General features: G+C 39.1%; 1 protein-coding gene across 1 annotated transcript in view; it reads left to right on the top strand.

The window, feature by feature from the left end:
* Nucleotides 1-18,414, top strand: part of VIRMA (vir like m6A methyltransferase associated) — a 191,366-nt gene that overhangs the window by 150,097 nt on the left and 22,855 nt on the right. The window contains exons 17-23 of the mRNA XM_053715207.1: nucleotides 423-555; nucleotides 1,049-1,198; nucleotides 4,461-4,621; nucleotides 13,069-13,165; nucleotides 13,253-13,416; nucleotides 13,612-13,943; nucleotides 14,106-14,246. Coding sequence (XP_053571182.1) covers nucleotides 423-555; nucleotides 1,049-1,198; nucleotides 4,461-4,621; nucleotides 13,069-13,165; nucleotides 13,253-13,416; nucleotides 13,612-13,943; nucleotides 14,106-14,246 — 1,178 coding nt within the window. The remainder of the gene's footprint in view (nucleotides 1-422; nucleotides 556-1,048; nucleotides 1,199-4,460; nucleotides 4,622-13,068; nucleotides 13,166-13,252; nucleotides 13,417-13,611; nucleotides 13,944-14,105; nucleotides 14,247-18,414) is intronic.

Below are 18,414 nucleotides of genomic sequence, written 5' to 3'. Positions count from 1 at the left end.
GCAGAGCACAAACTATATTGCTCAGGCCAAGAAATTGGTACTTTTTATTTTTAATTTAGTTTTTCGTTTGTAAAACATGTTTTGGTATAATTATTTGTGTATTCTGGTGTTGGCACTGTTAGCCAGTGGTGGGCAAATGCCAGACCTTTGAGACTTGCATTTGCCACATCCTGTCCTCAGTGGAAGAACAGAATGTTTAATTTGGAAAACCGATATTTTCTATTTTATCCCTAAAAATACCCAACCACCTACTGGGAGGTTTTTAACTTTTTGTTTTTTTTCCTGAGAGTCAAATATAATGGTTAAAAATATAAAGTGGCCTCATATGCAGCTTTTTCATTCTGGATGATCATTGTTCTTTTAGATGTTGTTCTAAAGCGAATCGCTAATAACTTCTTTTTTTTTCTTTTCTAAACAAACAGCTCACTAAGGAAGCACAGCCATGCCCTGTATTCACTTTTAAAGCGTATCGTTTCTGGTCTTGGAAAAGAGACTGGGGAGTTGGCCTCATCTTACTTGGACTTTTTAAGACAGATCCTAAATTCTGAAACTATGGCAAGAAACCCTAATATAATATCTCTCTTTCTTTCTTTCTCTCTCTCTCTCGCGCTCTCTCTCGCGCTCTTTCTCGCGCTCTTTCTCGCGCTCTTTCTCGCGCTCTTTCTCGCGCTCTTTTCTCTTTCTCTCTCGCGCTCTCTCTCTCTTTTCTCATTCTCTCTCTCTCTCTTTTCTCTCTTTTCTCTTTCTTTCTCTCTCTTTTCTCTTTCTCTCTCTCTCTTTTCTCTTTTTCTCTCTCTTTCTCTCTTTCCTCTCTTTCTTTCTTTCTCTCTCTCTCCCCATATATATATATATATTTTAAAAAAAATTTATAGCACATTTTGGTTTGCACTATAAAAAATAATGTCTAATTACTTAACCCCTATTTATCTAAAATACTGTATTTAACAATATAAACTGCAAGTAAATAATTGGAAGGTTTACAAATAGGAAGTGTAGACATTGTGAAGGTTAACAAACGGTTATAGATTAGTGTTAAACCATTCTTCAGGTCTGTGGGGAAGAAGGATCAGCCATGGAGGTTGATGGATCTCATACTTCAAAAACAATGGGGCTCAGCTCAGCAGAGATGAAGCACTTGCTGATGAGCAAAGAAGAAACTGCAGAAAATCTACTTTTGGATTTGGAGAAACATGCAGTGGTAGGTTGAATAACGAAAGTAATGGTAGACTTTCTGCTTTGTACATTATTGCAGTTACCTATTTTGCTTATGTAATTTGGTGCTGAGTATATGCTTATCTAAAACCTTAAAGGGATATGAAATGAAACCCAATTTTTTTTTTCATGATTCAGATAGAGCATGCAATTTTAAGCAACTTTCTAATTTACTTCTATTATGAATTTTTCTTTGTTTTCTTGATATCTTTATTTTAAAAACCAGGAATGTAAACTTAGGGCCAGCATAGTTATTATTTAAAACCTTGGGTAGTGCTTGCTGATTGGGGTGGCTACATATAGCTACCAATCAGCAATCACTACCCATGTGCTGAACCAAAAAAGCGACCGTCTCCTAAGCTTACATTCCAAGAGAACGAAGAAAAATTGATAAAAGGAGTAAATTAGAAAGTTGCTTAAAATCGCATGCTCTATCTGAATCATGAAAGAAAACATATCCCTTTAACTTAAAATATATTTCCCTAAATACACACACACACATCCTAAACAGCAAAGAAATTCACAAATAAAAAATTATTTTAAATTAATTTTAAAGCGACATATGCTGCACTAATGCATGTTTGTATAGTAATAAATAAAGTCAAAATACAGTATTTATTAAAGGTTTACTCATCTGCTCCAGTGGTTACGTCCCAATGTGATGTGTGAGAAGCTGAAGAGTAAATACCACTCCGATTAATCAGAGAGAAAAGGATATTTGATTAATTTCGAGCGGTTATGACATCACACTGTAAATTCAACAAATGTATTGAAAATATGAACAGTGAATGGTAAAAAAGCACCATACACACACAAAGTAGTATTTTACTGCTCTTAATATTGGTTCATAATAGACAAGCACATCATCGCACTCATATGTATGAACCCAAAAGTGGCATTGGTGTAACATCAGGTCCCTGATGATTGATACACACACGGTTCATGTCCAGCTCCCTATTGATATCAATCTGCCATCAATCTGCCCAGTTTCTGTTCAGCTCCCTATTGAAGAGCCTATCAAGTCTGGCCCTTTAATAGGGTACTGGACAGAAATCTGAAACTTTAGACTCCAGCAAGTTTTACTACCTTTCTTGTCTCGTGGTGCAATAATATTGACTACAATAAACGTGACACTGAGAATCAGGTTTTCTTTTGTGTGTTTTTTGCAAGACTGTATATTTATTTGATGCCTCTTAGAAGCCCAAGAAAGAGAAGGAAAATCACAAGGGAATCTCATGGTAACCCAAACCATTAAGTTTGGAAAACATAGCATAGAATAAAATGCAGTTGTTTAGAATCCAGCCAGTTCCAAGGCCAAAAATGATAGGGTTACAAGAATGAAGATCCGACAGATTGTCTCACACTCCCTAGGGAGGCCATTAAGCAAATTGTGAAACCTAATCAAATAGCTGCTTTAGGCAATTTGCATAATTAGCTTTCTGGCCTTTTCTAGGGAGCATGGGTCAAAGCACAATTTCTAGATGAAAACAAGAAGTGTTCAGTGTCCCTTTAACTTTGTGTCATATTGTAGAGACACTGCTAAAAGGGATATGAAACCCAATTTTTTTTCATAATTCAGACAGAGCATGCAATTTTAAACAACTTTCTAACTTACTCCTATTATCAAATGTTCTTCGTTCTTTTCGTATGCTTTGTTGAAGGAGCAGCAATGCACTACTGGTTGCTGACTGAACACATGGGTGAGCCAATGACAATCGGTATATATATGCAGCCCCCAATCAGCAGCTAGAACCTAGGTTCTTTTCTGCTACTTAGCTTACCTAGATAACCCTTTCACCAAAGGATAACAAGAGAAGGAAGCAAATTAAATAATAGAAGAAAATTGGAAAGTTGTTTAAAATTGTATGCTCTGTCTAAATCATGAAAGAAAAATTGAGTTTCATGTCCCTTTAAGTTTTTCTCTTACTAAAATATCTTATCCTCATCCTCTCTCTCTCTCTGAATACTACAAAATGTATCTACCTAAATGTTAAAGGGATATGGCACATACATTTATTTGCTTAATTTTCTTGGTGTCCTTTATTGAAGGAGCAGCAATGTACAACTGGGAGCTAGCTGAGCACATCAGTTAGCCAATGATGTGTTATACCTGTGCAGCCACCAATCAGCAGCTAGCTCCCCACTCCTGAACCTACCTAGTTATGCTATTCAACCAAGGACACCAATAGAACAAAGCAATTTAGGTGATAGAGCATACAATTTTAAACACCTTTCCAATTTACATCTTTCTGAATCATGAAAGAAAATGTTTGCGTTTTATGTCCCTTTAAGGTCATGTGGTTTATGATGTGTAATTGTTTAAGTTTTTTTAGCTAGGAAATGTTTACACAGGGTTGTAAGGAAGATAAGCGAGCAATTTGATTTAACAGATATGACCACAGTCTGCATGGAAGCTCTTTGATCACAAGAGGCATAACTCATGCACAAAACATTAAAGGGATAGTAAAGTCCAAATTAAACTTTCATGATTCAGATAGGTCATGTAATTTTAAACAACTTTCTAATTTACTTTTATCATCAAATTTGCTTTGTTCCCTTAGTTGAAAGCTAAACCTAGGTAGGCTCATATGCTAATTTCTAAGCCCTTTAAGGCCGTCTCTTATCTGAGTGCATTTGACAGTTTTTCCCAGCTAGAGGGTGTTAGTTCATGTGTTTCATATAAATAACATTGTGCTCACGCGCGTGAAGTTATTTAAGAGTCAGCACTACTTGCCTGAAATGCAAGTCTGTCAAAAGATCTGAGATAAGGGGCAGTCTGCAGAGGCTTAGATACAAGGTAATTATAGAGGTAAAAAGTATATTTCTATAACACTGTTGGTTATGCAAAACTGGGGAATGGTAAATAAATAGCCTGGTATTTCGGCGCTGCACTGTCATTGGGCAGGATCAGACTGATATGCTACAGGATATTTTTTCTCTGTAAAGGGGCATAGTGTGCTAAAAGAATGCGCACCATGAGTTGCAAAACAAATGAACAGGCATGGAAGTTATTCTAGCTTTTGTTCTATCTTATCTCAGGAGTGCTGTTCTCTTTCTCTTTTTTCACAGAATGGTAAATAAAGGCATTGTCTATCTTTTTAAACAATACAATCTTTGGTGTTTACTATCCCTTTAATTGCTTAATCCTCTCCTGTAAATATTTCCAATCAGAGTTACTTTATGATATTTATTTATAGTGTGTGTGCAGCTTATTTTTTCACAGTCCTCTCTCTCATCTTCTCATTTAGGAGCAATCAAAAGAAGATGACAGTATGGAGTCCTTATTGGACAATGTGGCCAGTCTGAAACAAATACTAGAAGCAGTAAAAGAGCCTGTTCCCCTGAGTGATCAGGATGTGGAACCTGTCCTATCTGCAACAGACTCTCTACAGATTCTGTTTAACAACAGGTAATGTTTTATTAAAATACATCACTATAACAGCAAGTAGTTCATGAAAAAACATCCATAATACAAAATAAATATAAAAAAAAACAACCTTTCTTATAGGAGGACTAAGATGGAAATTCTTTCAAAATATATATATATATATATATGTTTTTTTATATATATTGTATATATGAGAGAACGAATAAATGTAAAAAACAATGGTAACTTAGGGGACATTCCGGTCAAACTTTAAATGCACATAGATGAATTACATCTTTGAGTAGAAACATCTTTGCAATATACTTGTATTGGCAAAAATGCTTCTAGTAAAGTTATCACTGTTTTAGTGTTAACATTTTTTTTCTGCACGTGCATGTGAAGCATAGCTAGATATTCTCAGTGCACCAGCATTTTAAATACAGCTGCTCAGAACGCAAGTGGGGCTTGTACCATGTCAGCAAATACCAAATTGAATAATTACCAAAATGGTACAAGCACCTTAGATTGTCTGAGCAAGTGCTGTGTTTAAAATGCTGGTGCCCAGTGCATACTTAAATACACCTTTGAAATAGATATAACTTTTATTTAAAGCGTTTTTGCTTGTACATGTATATTGCAAAAATTCTTCTGTTCAAAACTGAAATGCCCCATGTGGATTCCAATTTTGGCTGGAATGTCCCTTCAATTTTATTGGTGTACTAAGTATAAATGTTCTTTTAATTTAAAACCATATTAGTGAAAAATTAAATATATGCACTAAATGCCCCGCACATATAGATTTAAAGATAATCGCAAAGGCATTTCAGTAGGGTGTACATGTTTTCTCTTGTAAGATCTATCGAGTCCACGGATTCATCCATACTTATGGGATATTCTCCTTCCCAACAGGAAGTGGCAGAGAGAGCACCCACAGCAGAGCTGTCCATATAGCTCCTCCCTTAGCTCCACCCCCAGTCATTCTCTCTGCCTGCTTAACTGCTAGGAAGGCAAAGGGAGTGTGGTGACAAAAATGTTAGTTTTTATTTTCTCAAGCAAAAGTTTGTTATTTTAAATGGTACCGGTGTGTACTATTTACTCTCTGGCAGAAAAGGGATGAAGATTTCTGCAAGGAGGATGAGGATCTTAGCATTTTGTAACTAAGATCCACTGCTGTTCTCACAAGGGCTGAAGAGTACAGGAAAACTTCAGTTGGGGGAACAGTTTGCAGGCTAAACTGCATTAAGGTATGTTCAGTCTATTTTTTTCTAGACAGACTGTGTTATTTCTAGAAAAGGCTGGCAATATCCCCATAAGGGAAAGGTAAGCTGTATTCAGTAAAAGAGGAACCCAAGCTTGCATAAAGGGCTCATTAGTTACTGGTGACACTGATAGGAAAAAACTTTTGGTTTAATTACAAATAAAACGTTTTTTGAGGGACTTTAAGGGGTCTTTGTGGCTTGTTTAAGGGTTATTAACCCACATGGCTAGTTTAAGAAACTCTCTGTGGTGTTTTTTAGGCCCCATAACATCGAGTGAGGTGGGTGGGGCCTATTTTCAGTTGCACAGTTTATTTACCTCAGAAAAATCCATTGACAAACGCTTCCGAATGTTCAGTGGAATCACTCACCCTGTGTGCCACGTTGTATTGCTGCTGCCTCTGCAGCACCGCTCTGTGTTCCCTCTTCAGCGCTCCCCACAGGAGCCGTAGCAAAGGGGAAGGTCTGATAGGTGCAGACAGACGATACAGGGAACTTCACCAAATTCCCTCAGAACAAAAATGAAGTAGAATGCAACCAAATCCTTGCACGCTATAAGGTAGGTCTGGGTAGAGTGCCAAAATAACGAACCGCCACTATTAGCTGATTAAAAGCTCCTTTATTATAACAGCACTTAAAAGGCATACACACCAACAGAGTGTGATAGGTCAAACGCCTTTCGTAGCTGTAACTTCCTCAGACCTACCTTATAGCGTGCAAGGATTTGGTTGCATTCTACTTATTTACCTCAGAAGCATCCAGCTACTTCTCCAGAGATTCCTGCTGTATTTGAGGGCTGTAAAGAGGTTTTTTTCCCCACAAATCGTTCCTAAAGGGCAGGTAGGCGCCACAGCAGAGCTGTGGCAAGGTGCTGAACGTTATTTTACCGGTTTTTAAGTTTTTTCAATCCGGTTTTTACATTAAGGGGTTAATTGTTTATTTGCATAGTGGTGCAAAGTTACTAAGGCTTTATGATGCTACTGTAAAAATTTCGTTTTGTTTACTGCTTTTTTACACTGTTTTGCAGAGTTTGTGCAGCTTTGATTAAAGTGTTTTCCAAGCTTGTTTGTTTCATTACTAGCCTGTTTAACATGTCTGACACCAAGGAAAATCCTTGTTCTATGTGTTTAGAAGCCATTGTGGAACCCCCTCTTAGAATGTGTCCCTCTTGCACTAATATGTCTATAAATTATAAAGAGCATATTTTAGCACTTAAAAATATTGCAATAGATGATTCTCAGTTAGAAGGAAATGAGGGTTTAGCATCTAGCTCTCCCCAAGTGTCACAACCAGTAACGCCCGCACAAGTGACGCCAAGTACCTCTAATGCGTCGAATTCATTTACTTTACAAGACATGGCCATAGTTATGAATAAAACCCTCACAGAGGTTTTCTCTAAACTGCCTGGTTTACAAGGAAAGCGTGACAGCTCTGGGTTAAGAATAAATGCTTAGACGTCTGACGCTTTAGTAGTCGTATCCGATATACCCTCACAATGTTCTGAAGTGGGGTAAGGGATTTGTTATCTGAGGGAGAGATTTCTGATTCAGGAAAGATGCTCCCTCAGACAGATTCTGATATGACGGCCTTTAAATTTAAGCTTGAACACCTCCGCTTATTGCTCACGGAGGTATTAGCTACTCTAGACGATTGTGACCCTATAGTGGTCCCAGAGAAATTGTGTAAAATGGACAGATACTTAGAGGTTCCTGTTTACACTGATGTTTTTCCAGTCCCTAAGAGGATTGTGACTATTGTTACTAAGGAGTGGGATAGACCAGGTATTCCGTTCGCACCCCCTCCTGTTTTTAAGAAAATGTTTCCCATATCTGACACCATACAGGATTCGTGGCAGACTGTTCCTAAGGTGGAGGGAGCTATTTCTACTCTTGCTTAGCGTACAACTATACCTATCGAAGACAGTTGTGCTTTCAAAGATCCTATGGATAAAAAATTAGAGGGTCTCCTAAAGAAAATTTTTGTTCATCAAGGTTTTCTTCTCCAACCTATTGCATGCATTGTTCCTGTAACTACTGCAGCTGCTTTCTGGTTTGAGGCTCTAGAAGAGGCTCTCCAGGTGGAGACTCCATTAGAGGATATTATGGATAGAATTAAGGCCCTTAAGTTGGCTAATTCTTTCATTACAGATGCCGCTTTCCAAATGGCTAAATTAGCGGCAAAGAATTCAGGTTTTGCCATTTTAGCACGCAGGGCGTTATGGCTTAAGTCCTGGTCTGCTGATGTGTCATCAAAATCTAAATTGTTAAACATCCCTTTCAAAGGAAAGACCCTATTCGGGCCTACACTGAAAGAAATTATTTCAGACATCACTGGAGGGAAAGGCCATGCCCTCCCTCAGGATAAATCAAATAAGATGAGGACCAAACAAAATAATTTTCGCTCCTTTCGGAACTTCAAAGGTCCCGCTTCAGCTTCCCCTGCAGCAAAACAAGAGGGGAATTCTGTCCAATCCAAGTCAGTCTGGAGACCTAACCAGGCTTGGAACAAAGGTAAACAGGCCAAGAAGCCTGCTGCTGCCTCTAAGACAGCATGAAGGGGTAGCCCCCGATCCGGGACCGGATCTAGTAGGGGGTAGACTCTCTTCGCTCAGGCTTGGGCAAGAGATGTTCACGATTCCTGGGCTTTAGAAATTGTGTTCCAAGGATATCTTCTGGACTTCAAAGACTCCCCCCCCCCCCCCCCCCGGGGGAGATTTCACATTTCTCAATTGTCTGCAAACCAGACAAAGAGAGAGGCGTTCTTACGCTGTGTAGAAGACCTACATACCATGGGAGTGATCCGCCCAGTTCCAAGAGCGGAACAAGGGCTAGGTTTTTACTCCAACCTGTTTGTGGTTTCCAAAAAAGAGGGAACTTTCAGACCGATCTTGGATCTCAAAAATTCTAAACAAATTCCTCAGAGTACCATCTTTCAAGATGGAGACTATTCGGACTATTCTTCCTCTGATCCAGGAGGGTCAATATATGACTACCGTGGATTTAAAGGATGCGTATCTACACATCCCTATTCACAGAGATCATCATCAATTCCTCAGATTCGCTTTTCTGGACAGGCATTACCAGTTTGTGGCCCTTCCTTTCGTGTTGGCCACGGCTCCCAGAATTTTCACAAAGGTGCTAGGGTCCCTTTTGGCGGTTCTAAGACCGCGGGGTATAGCAGTGGCTCCTTATCTAGGCGACATCTTAATTCAGGCGTCGACTTTCCAGCTAGCCAAGTCGCACACGGACATGGTGTTGGCTTTTCTGAGATCTCACGGATGGAAGGTGAACATAAAAAAGAGTTCTCTCGTCCCTCTCACAAGAGTTTCCTTCCTAGGGACTCTGATAGACTCGGTAGAAATGAAAATATTTCTGACGGAGGTCAGAAAATCAAAACTTTTAATCACTTGCCGAGCTCTTCATTCCATTCCTCGGCCATCAGTGGCTCAGTGTATGGAGGTAATCGGACTCATGGTAGCGGCAATTGACATAGTTTCTTATGCCCGCCTACACCTCAGACCACTGCAACTATGCATGCTCAAACAGTGGAATGGGGATTATGCAGATTTATCTCCTCAACTGCATCTGGACCAAGAGACCAGAGATTCTCTTCTCTGGTGGTTGTCTCAGGACCACCTGTCTCAGGGAATGTGTTTCCGCAGGCGAGAGTGGCTCATAGTAACGACAGATGCCAGCCTGCTAGGCTGGGGTGCAGTCTGGAAATCCCTGAAAGCACAGGGCTTATGGTCTCGGGAGGGATCTCTCCTCCCGATAAACATTCTAGAACTGAGAGCTATATTCAATGCGCTTCAGGCATGGCCTCTGCTAGCTGCGGCCAAATTCATCAGATTTCAGTCGGACAACATCACGACTGTAGCCTAAGTCAATCATCAAGGAGGAACACAGAGTTCTCTAGCGATGATGGAGGTAACCAAAATAATCCGATGGGCGGAGGATCACTCTTGCCATCTCTCAGCAATCCATATCCAAGGGGTAGAGAACTGGGAGGCGGATTTCCTAAGTCGTCAGACTTTTCATCTGGGGGAGTGGGAGCTCCATCCGGAGGTATTTGCCCAGCTGACTCAGCTATGGGGCACACCAGAATTGGATCTGATGGCGTCCCGACAGAACGCCAAACTTCCTTGTTACGGGTCCAGGTCCCGGGATCCCCAGGCGGTGCTGATAGATGCTCTAGCAGTGCCCTGGTCCTTCAATCTGGCTTATATATTTCCACCGTTTCCTCTCCTCCCACGTCTGGTTGCCAGAATCAAGCAGGAGAGAGCTTCGGTGATTCTGATAGCGCCTGCGTGGCCACGCAGGACTTGGTATGCAGACCTGGTGGACATGTCATCTGTTCCACTGTGGACTCTGCCAATGAGGCAGGACCTTCTAATCCAAGGTCCATTCAAGCATCCAAATCTAACTTCTCTGCGTCTGACTGCTTGGAGATTGAACGCCTGATTCTATCAAAGCGTGGTTTCTCTGAGTCGGTCATTGATACCCTGATTCAGGCTAGAAAGCCTGTCACCAGGAAAATCTATCATAAGATTTGGTGCAGATATCTTTGTTGGTGTGAATCCAAGGGTTACTCATAGAGTAAGATTAGGATTCCTAGAATTTTGTCCTTTCTCCAAGAAGGATTGGAGAAGGGATTATCAATTAGTTCCTTAAAAGGACAAATATCTGCTTTGTCAATTCTTTCACACAAACGTCTGGCAGATGTCCCAGACGTTCAAGTGTTTAGTCAGGCCTTGGTCAGGATCAAGCCTGTATTTAAACCTGTTGCTCCACCATGGAGCCTAAATTTGGTTCTTAATGTTCTTCAAAGGGTTCCGTTTGAACCTATGCATTCCATAGATATTAAGTTTCTATCTTAGAAAGTTTTGTTTTTAGTAGCTATCTCTTTGGCTCGAAGAGTTTCTGAGTTATCTGCTTTACAGTGTGACTCACCTTACCTAGTTTTCCATGCAGATAAGGTGGTTTTGCGTACCAAACCTGGGTTTCTTCCTAAGGTTGTTTCTAATAGGAATATCAATCAGGAGATTGTTGTTCCTTCTCTGTGTCCTAATCCTTCATCAAAGAAGGAACGTCTGTTGCACAATCTTGATGTGGTTCGTGCTTTAAAGTTCTACTTACAAGCAACTAAAGATTTCCATCAAACATCTTCATTGTTTGTTGTTTATTCTGGTAAACAGAGAGGTCAAAAGGCTACGGCTAGCTCTCTTTCCTTTTGGCTGAAAAGCTTCATCCGTTTGGCTTATGAGACTGCTGGCCAGCAGCCTCCTGAAAGAATTACTGCTCATTCTACTAGAGCAGTGGCTTCCACATGGGCTTTTAAAAATGAGGCTTCTGTTGAACAGATTTGTAAGGCGGCGACTTGGTCTTTGCTTCATACTTTTTCCAAATTTTCCAAATTTGATACTTTTGCTTCTTCGGAGGCTATTTTTGGGAGAAAGGTTCTACAAGCAGTGATGCCTTCCGTTTAAGGTACCTGTCTTGTCCCTCCCTTCATCCGTGTCCTAAAGCTTTGGTGTTGGTATCCCATAAGTATGGGTGAATCCGTGGACTTGATACATCTTACAAGAGAAAACAGAATTTATGCTTACCTGATAAATTTCTTTTTCTTGTGATGTATCGAGTCCACGGCCCGCCCTGTCTATTTAAGACAGGTAGTATATTTTTATTTAAAAAACTTCAGCCACCACTGCACCCTATAGTTTCTCCTTTTTCTTCCTAGCCTTCGGTCGAATGAGTGGGGGGTGGAGCTAAGGGAGGAGCTATATGGACAGCTCTGCTCCCCAATCTCAATGAATGTAAATCGATGTGCGTATCTTTAAAATAAAGTGTACAAATGGTATCAAAACACATGCATACATTATTATGGCTCATTACTGTGCTATAAACATTCATAACATATTAACAAATTAACATAAAATAATGAACATATAGCTCAAAAATCCGTTGAGTGAAAATGGTGCTATAAATTGTTATCCATTTTTAAAAAACGATTTATAGAAGAATCCAAAACAAACCTGAACCATTCTTTTCAGGAAATGTTGTCTGATTTGAGAATGCATTGTATTCGTGTTTCCATAAGTGTTACTTCCCCCTAATATATATGTTTTATATAATTAGCTATTTCAATGAAATCATGAAATAGTTTTGGGTAAAGGGGTAGTTTAGCGTCCCAAATTCGGAAGGTACCACATCCCGCCGTGGAGTGGCGGGGGGGGGGGGGGCATGGATAGGTTCCCAGTGGCTGTTGCCATGCCTGGGAACGAAATTGGAACAGAGCGATCAACTCTATATTTACCTAAACATGTTACCTTTTTACGGTGGGAATGACTTCCAAAACATACACATTACTGTGGGAATTACTTCAGAAAGGTAGTGTATGTGGGGGCATAGGTTCATTGCGGCGCCCGGGGCAGGTATTGGAACAGATCGTTCTGTTCCAATATTGTTCCCGGTTGCCACAACGCTCTTCCAATATCGTTCCCGGGCGCCAAACCTAACCATGTCCCCTCCCCCACGGCGGGATAATGGTAACATGTTTAGGTAAATGTGGAGTTGGTCGCTCTGTTCCAATTTCGTTCCCGGGAGCCACAACTGCTGCTGAGAACCTATCTATGATCCCCCCACGGCAGGATGGGTACCTTCCGAATTTGGGACCCTAAACTACCTCTTGACCGAAAATATTTAGAGAGAGATGATACTTTTTACTATGCATATTAATGGGCTGCCTTTATACATGTTACATATATATTTTTTCTTTAAAATTGTAAAATAAAAACAGTTTTAGACTCTGTGGCACTAACAGGAAGCATATGACTGTGTACAACTACTCTACAGCTTACTAGCTGACTGGGGCAACACCCACAAAAAAAGTCTGCAACATCCATTTTTTTAAAAAGGAAAAGCATTGTAATATATTTTTTTCAAGGAACAGAGAAAATGAGATTGATATAAAAACTCTTGTTCTCTTGCCGTTTTTAATCATAACGGCTTTCCCATTACAATATGTAGCATGGACCATGAATCAGTTTGTTAAATAGTAAGATTAGTACAAAAAGTTACACTTTGATTTATTTTAGTTTCAAAACACATTGGAGCTATATGCATACCACAGCTATTAATCATTACATTATATTTTAGCCAGATATTCTTTTTAAACATTCTGCCATGGGTTCCTGTACCGGTTTATTGCATTTACTATATCTACAATTTGTTATAGGACCGTATACGTTCTAGCAGATGTAATGGACGAGCAGCTGAAATCTTTATCTTTCACTCCATTCCAACCTGAAGAAACAGATGCAGACCTAGATACGGTATACAAAGCCTTTGTGCCCACCCCCCCTCTTTACCAAATAAACTATATCTGTATTATTTTAAAGATTTTTTGTATTTGTTTTTAGGCGAAAGTTGATTTAATTGAGCTTTCTTCAAAATGCTGCAGTGACTATGACTTAAAAGAAGAGCTGGAAAGATCATTTTTGTTAGAACCTTCATCACCTGGTCGCACAAAAGCCTCAAAGGGATTCAAATTGGGAAAACACAAGCATGAGACATTTATCACAAGGTAAATTTAGAACTGAAGTAGGCTTTGTGAAAATTGATAGCATTCGGTACTGTACACCGTACCCCACTCCCAATTGTTTTTGTTCATTTTTTCATAAATTCACGATACCAAAAATTAAAACAGTGCATCAAAGTCGTTACTTTTGCATTTTCGAATTTAGATTTAATGCAACACTCTTTGTATTTGCTATAACAGTGGAAAATCAGAATACATTGAGCCAGCAAAAAGAGCCCATTTTGTTCCACAACCACGAGGAAGGGGCAGAGGTGGCTTTGGACAGGGAATGCGTCCACATGATCTGTTCCGTCAGAGGAAGCAAAACACAAGTCGCCCACCCTCAATGCATGTGGATGATTTTGTGGCTGCTGAACGTAAAGAAGTGGTTCCCCCTGTTGGAATCCCTCCTCCCAAGAGGCCACCAAAGGTTTCTCAGAAGATTTCATCCCGTGGTGGATTTCCTGGAAACAGAGGTGGAAGAGGAGCATTTCACAACCAGAGCAGATTTTTTAGTCCACCTGCTCCGAAAGGTGTGCAACTCCTTTTTACTTACTATCCTTTCCAAAATAGTATAACAGATTGTTATTTACCTCTATTAGCCATTTGCAGCTTCTCCCCCCCCCCCCCATAACCAATATGATTATTAGGGTATAATACAAAAATAAAATCTGTTCTGATGTTTTTGTGTACAGTCAATTACAGCCGTCGGGAAGGAGCTCGAATACTTAACTGGAATGCACAGACAGCACAACGAGGGGCTTATCCAGAGAGCAGAGGGGCTCAAAGCAACTTTGACAGAGGCCCCCTACCCCCTATGAGGCAGAGTTCTGCAGGTTCGTTCTTTAGCAACTTTTGTTACAATCACAAAGCAGATTGTTTCAGTTTTCACTTTGTCCTAAAACAGCATTGTAAATTAATCAATTTTTAATACATTGTGTATAGTCTGAAAGAACTTTTAGTGAATTAAAGAGCAAATTAGAGTTTGCATGCACACTTTAAATGCATCCCTACTAATAACAGTGATAGTAACAGTCCATTTCTTTCATATAATTAGCAGGAGTCCATGAGCTAGTGACGTATGGGATATACATTCCTACCAGGAGGGGCAAAGTTTCCCAAACCTCAAAATGCCTATAAATACACCCCTCACCACACCCACAATTCAGTTTTTACAAACTTTGCCTCCCATGGAGGTGGTGAAGTAAGTTTGTGCTAGATTCTACGTTGATATGCGCTTCGCAGCAGGCTGAAGCCCGGTTTTCCTCTCAGAGTGCAGTGAATGTCAGAGGGATGTGAAGAGAGTATTGCCTATTTGAATACAATGGTCTTCCTCTAGGGGATCTATTTCATAGGTTCTCTGTTATCGGTCGTAGAGATTTCTTCTCCTACCTCCCTTTTCAGATCGACGATATACTCTTATATACCATTACCTCTACTGATTCTCGTTTCAGTACTGGTTTGGCTATCTACTATATGTAGATGAGTGTCCTGGGGTAAGTAAGTCTTATTTTTTGTGACACTCTAAGCTATGGTTGGGCACTTTATATGTAAAGTTCTAAATATATGTGTTTAAACTTATATTTGCCATGATTCAGGATAATCAGTATTCCTTCATTCAGACTGTCAGTTTCATTATTTGGGATAATGCATATGAATAAATATTTTTTCTTACCTTGAAAATTTTCAATTGACTATTTTTCCCTGCAGGCTGTTAGGCTCGCGGGGGCAGAAAATGCTTCATTTTATTGCGTCATTTTTGGCGCAAACTTTTTTGGCGCAAAATTTGGTCATTTCCGGCGCCGTAGTTGACGCCGGAAGTTGTTCGTAGTTACATAATTTTTTTTGACGCATGTGTATTCAGACGTTTTTTTGCGCCAAAAAATGTGGGCGTTGGTTTCGGCGTCAGAGGATGTGGCGTCATACTTGGCACCAAAAGATATGGGCGTTGTACTTGGCGCCAATAATGTGGGCGTCATACTTGGCGCCAAAAATGTGGGCGTCTTTTTTGTTCCACTTTTTCTCACATTATTTAAGTCTCTTATTTTTGCTGCTTCTGGTTGCTAGAGGCTTGTTTGTTTTGCATTTTTCTCCCATTCCTGAAACTGTCATTTAAGGAATTTGATAATTTTGCTTTATATGTTGTTTTTTTCTATTACATATTGCAAGATATTTCACATACTGTTCCTGAATCAGAAAAAGCGAACGGATTCCTGTTGACTGATATCAGTCCTACCAAAGCCAAGTTCATTTTTTTTTATGTTATGAATGTTTATCTTTAGCTATGGTTTGTAATAAGTTATCATGATAAACTTTTACATGCAGAATCTATTAGTATTTATGCTTCATATATTGCTATTCTTTTTACATCGTATGTACAAGATATACTTCGAAATGTATAAGAATATTTTTCTGATTCTATGTTAAAGGCTTTGTCTGACATCCCGCCTTCTAATAAAATTTTTAGGTCTTTTTCAAACTTCTTTTTTAGTTGATGAAGTTTCAAATGACCAACTACATACTGAATTATCCTTCTGATGGTGTTTTTTCTCATTCAGAATTTTCTTCATCAGATATTGACACTAACAAATCTACTTTTTTATTTTTATTAGAGTACATTTGTTCTTTGTTGAAAAGGTGTTGATTATTTTGGATATTGAGGTAACTAGTTCTTTTTCAAGACTAGCTAACATTTTATTTCTGCTTATTAATCTTCTGTGTTTTCAGAGGTTTTTTTTCTTTCATGTAATTAGCAAGAGTCCATGAGCTAGTGACGTATGGGATATACATTCCTACCAGGAGGGGCAAAGTTTCCCAAACCTTAAAATGCCTATAAATACACCCCTCACCACACCCACAATTCAGTTTTACAAACTTTGCCTCCTATGGAGGTGGTGAAGTAAGTTTGTGCTAGATTCTACGTTGATATGCGCTCCGCAGCAGGTTGGAGCCCGGTTTTCCTCTCAGCGTGCAGTGAATGTCAGAGGGATGTGAGGAGAGTATTGCCTATTTTGAATGCAGTGATCTCCTTCAACGGGGTCTATTTCATAGGTTCTCTGTTATCGGTCGTAGAGATTCATCTCTTACCTCCCTTTTCAGATCGACGATATACTCTTTTTTATATATACCATTACCTCTGCTGATTTTCGTTTCAGTACTGGTTTGGCTTTCTACAAACATGTAGATGAGTGTCCTGGGGTAAGTAAGTCTTATTTTCTGTGACACTCTAAGCTATGGTTGGGCACTTTGTTTATAAAGTTCTAAATATATGTATTCAAACATTTATTTGCCTTGACTCAGGATGTTCAACATTCCTTATTTTCAGACAGTCAGTTTCATATTTGGGATAATGCACTTGAATCAATTATTTTTCTTACCTTAAAAATTTGACTTTTTTTCCCTGTGGGCTGTTAGGCTCGCGGGGGCTGAAAATGCTTCATTTTATTGCGTCATTCTTGGCGCTGACTTTTTTGGCGCAAAAAATCTTTTCTGTTTCCGGCGTCACACGTGTCGCCGGAAGTTGCGTCATTTTTGACGTTCTTTTGCGCCAAAGATGTTGGCGTTCCGGATGTGGCGTCATTTTTGGCGCCAAAAGCATTTAGGCGCCAAATAATGTGGGCGTCGTATTTGGCGCTAAAAAATATGGGCGTCGCTTTTGTCTCCACATTATTTAAGTCTCATTTTTTCTTTGCTTCTGGTTGCTAGAAGCTTGTTCATTGGCATTTTTTCCCATTCCTGAAACTGTCATTTAAGGAATTTGATCAATTTTGCTTTATATGTTGTTTTTTCTCTTACATATTGCAAGATGTCTCACGTTGCATCTGAGTCAGAACATACTTCAGGAAAATCGCTGTCTGGTGCTGGAACTACCAAAGCTAAGTGTATCTGCTGTAAACTTTTGGTAGCTATTCCTCCAGCTGTTTGTATTAATTGTCATGACAAACTTGTTAATGCAGATAATATTTCCTTTAGTAATGTACCATTACCTGTTGCAGTTCCTTCAACATCTAATGTTCAGAATGTTCCTGATAACATAAGAGATTTTGTTTCTGAATCCATCAAGAAGGCTATGTCTGTTATTCCTCCTTCTAGTAAACATAAAATTTTTTTTAAAACTTCTCTTTATACAGATGAATTTTTAAATGAACATCATCATTCTGATTCTGATGACTCTTCTGGTTCAGAGGATTCTGTCTCAGAGATTGATGCTGATAAATCTTCATATTTATTTAAAATGGAATTTATTCGTTCTTTACTCAAAGAAGTACTAATTGCTTTAGAAATTGAGGATTCTGGTCCTCTTGATACTAATTCTAAACGTTTAGATAAGGTCTTTAAATCTCCTGTGGTTATTCCAGAAGTTTTTCCTGTTCCTAGTGCTATTTCTGAAGTAATTTCCAGAGAATGGGATAAATTGGGTAATTCATTTACTCCTTCTAAACGTTTTAAGCAATTATATCCTGTGCCGTCTGACAGATTAGAATTTTGGGACACAAAAAAAAAAATCCCCATAGAGTTGATGGGGATATTTCTACCCTTGCTAAACGTACTACTATTCCTACGTCAGATGGTACTTCGTTTAAGGATCCTTTAGATAGGAAAATTGAATCATTTCTAAGAAAAGCTTATCTGTGTTCAGGTAATCTTCTTAGACCTGCTATATCATTGGCTGATGTTGCTGCAGCTTCAACATTTTGGTTGGAAACTTTAGCGCAACAAGTAACAGATCATGATTCTCATAATATTATTATTCTTCTTCAACATGCTAATAATTTTATCTGTGATGCCATTTTTGATATTATCAGAGTTGATGTCAGGTTTATGTCTCTAGCTATTTTAGCTAGAAGAGCTTTATGGCTTAAAACTTGGAATGCTGATATGGCTTCTAAATCAACTCTACTTTCCATTTCTTTCCAGGGTAACAAATTATTTGGTTCTCAGTTGGATTCTATTATCTCAACTGTTACTGGTGGGAAAGGAACTTTTTTACCACAGGATAAAAAA

Source organism: Bombina bombina, chromosome 5 (assembly GCF_027579735.1).
Source record: "Bombina bombina isolate aBomBom1 chromosome 5, aBomBom1.pri, whole genome shotgun sequence".
NCBI lineage: Eukaryota > Metazoa > Chordata > Amphibia > Anura > Bombinatoridae > Bombina > Bombina bombina.
This window is presented reverse-complemented; position numbering and strand designations above follow the sequence as displayed.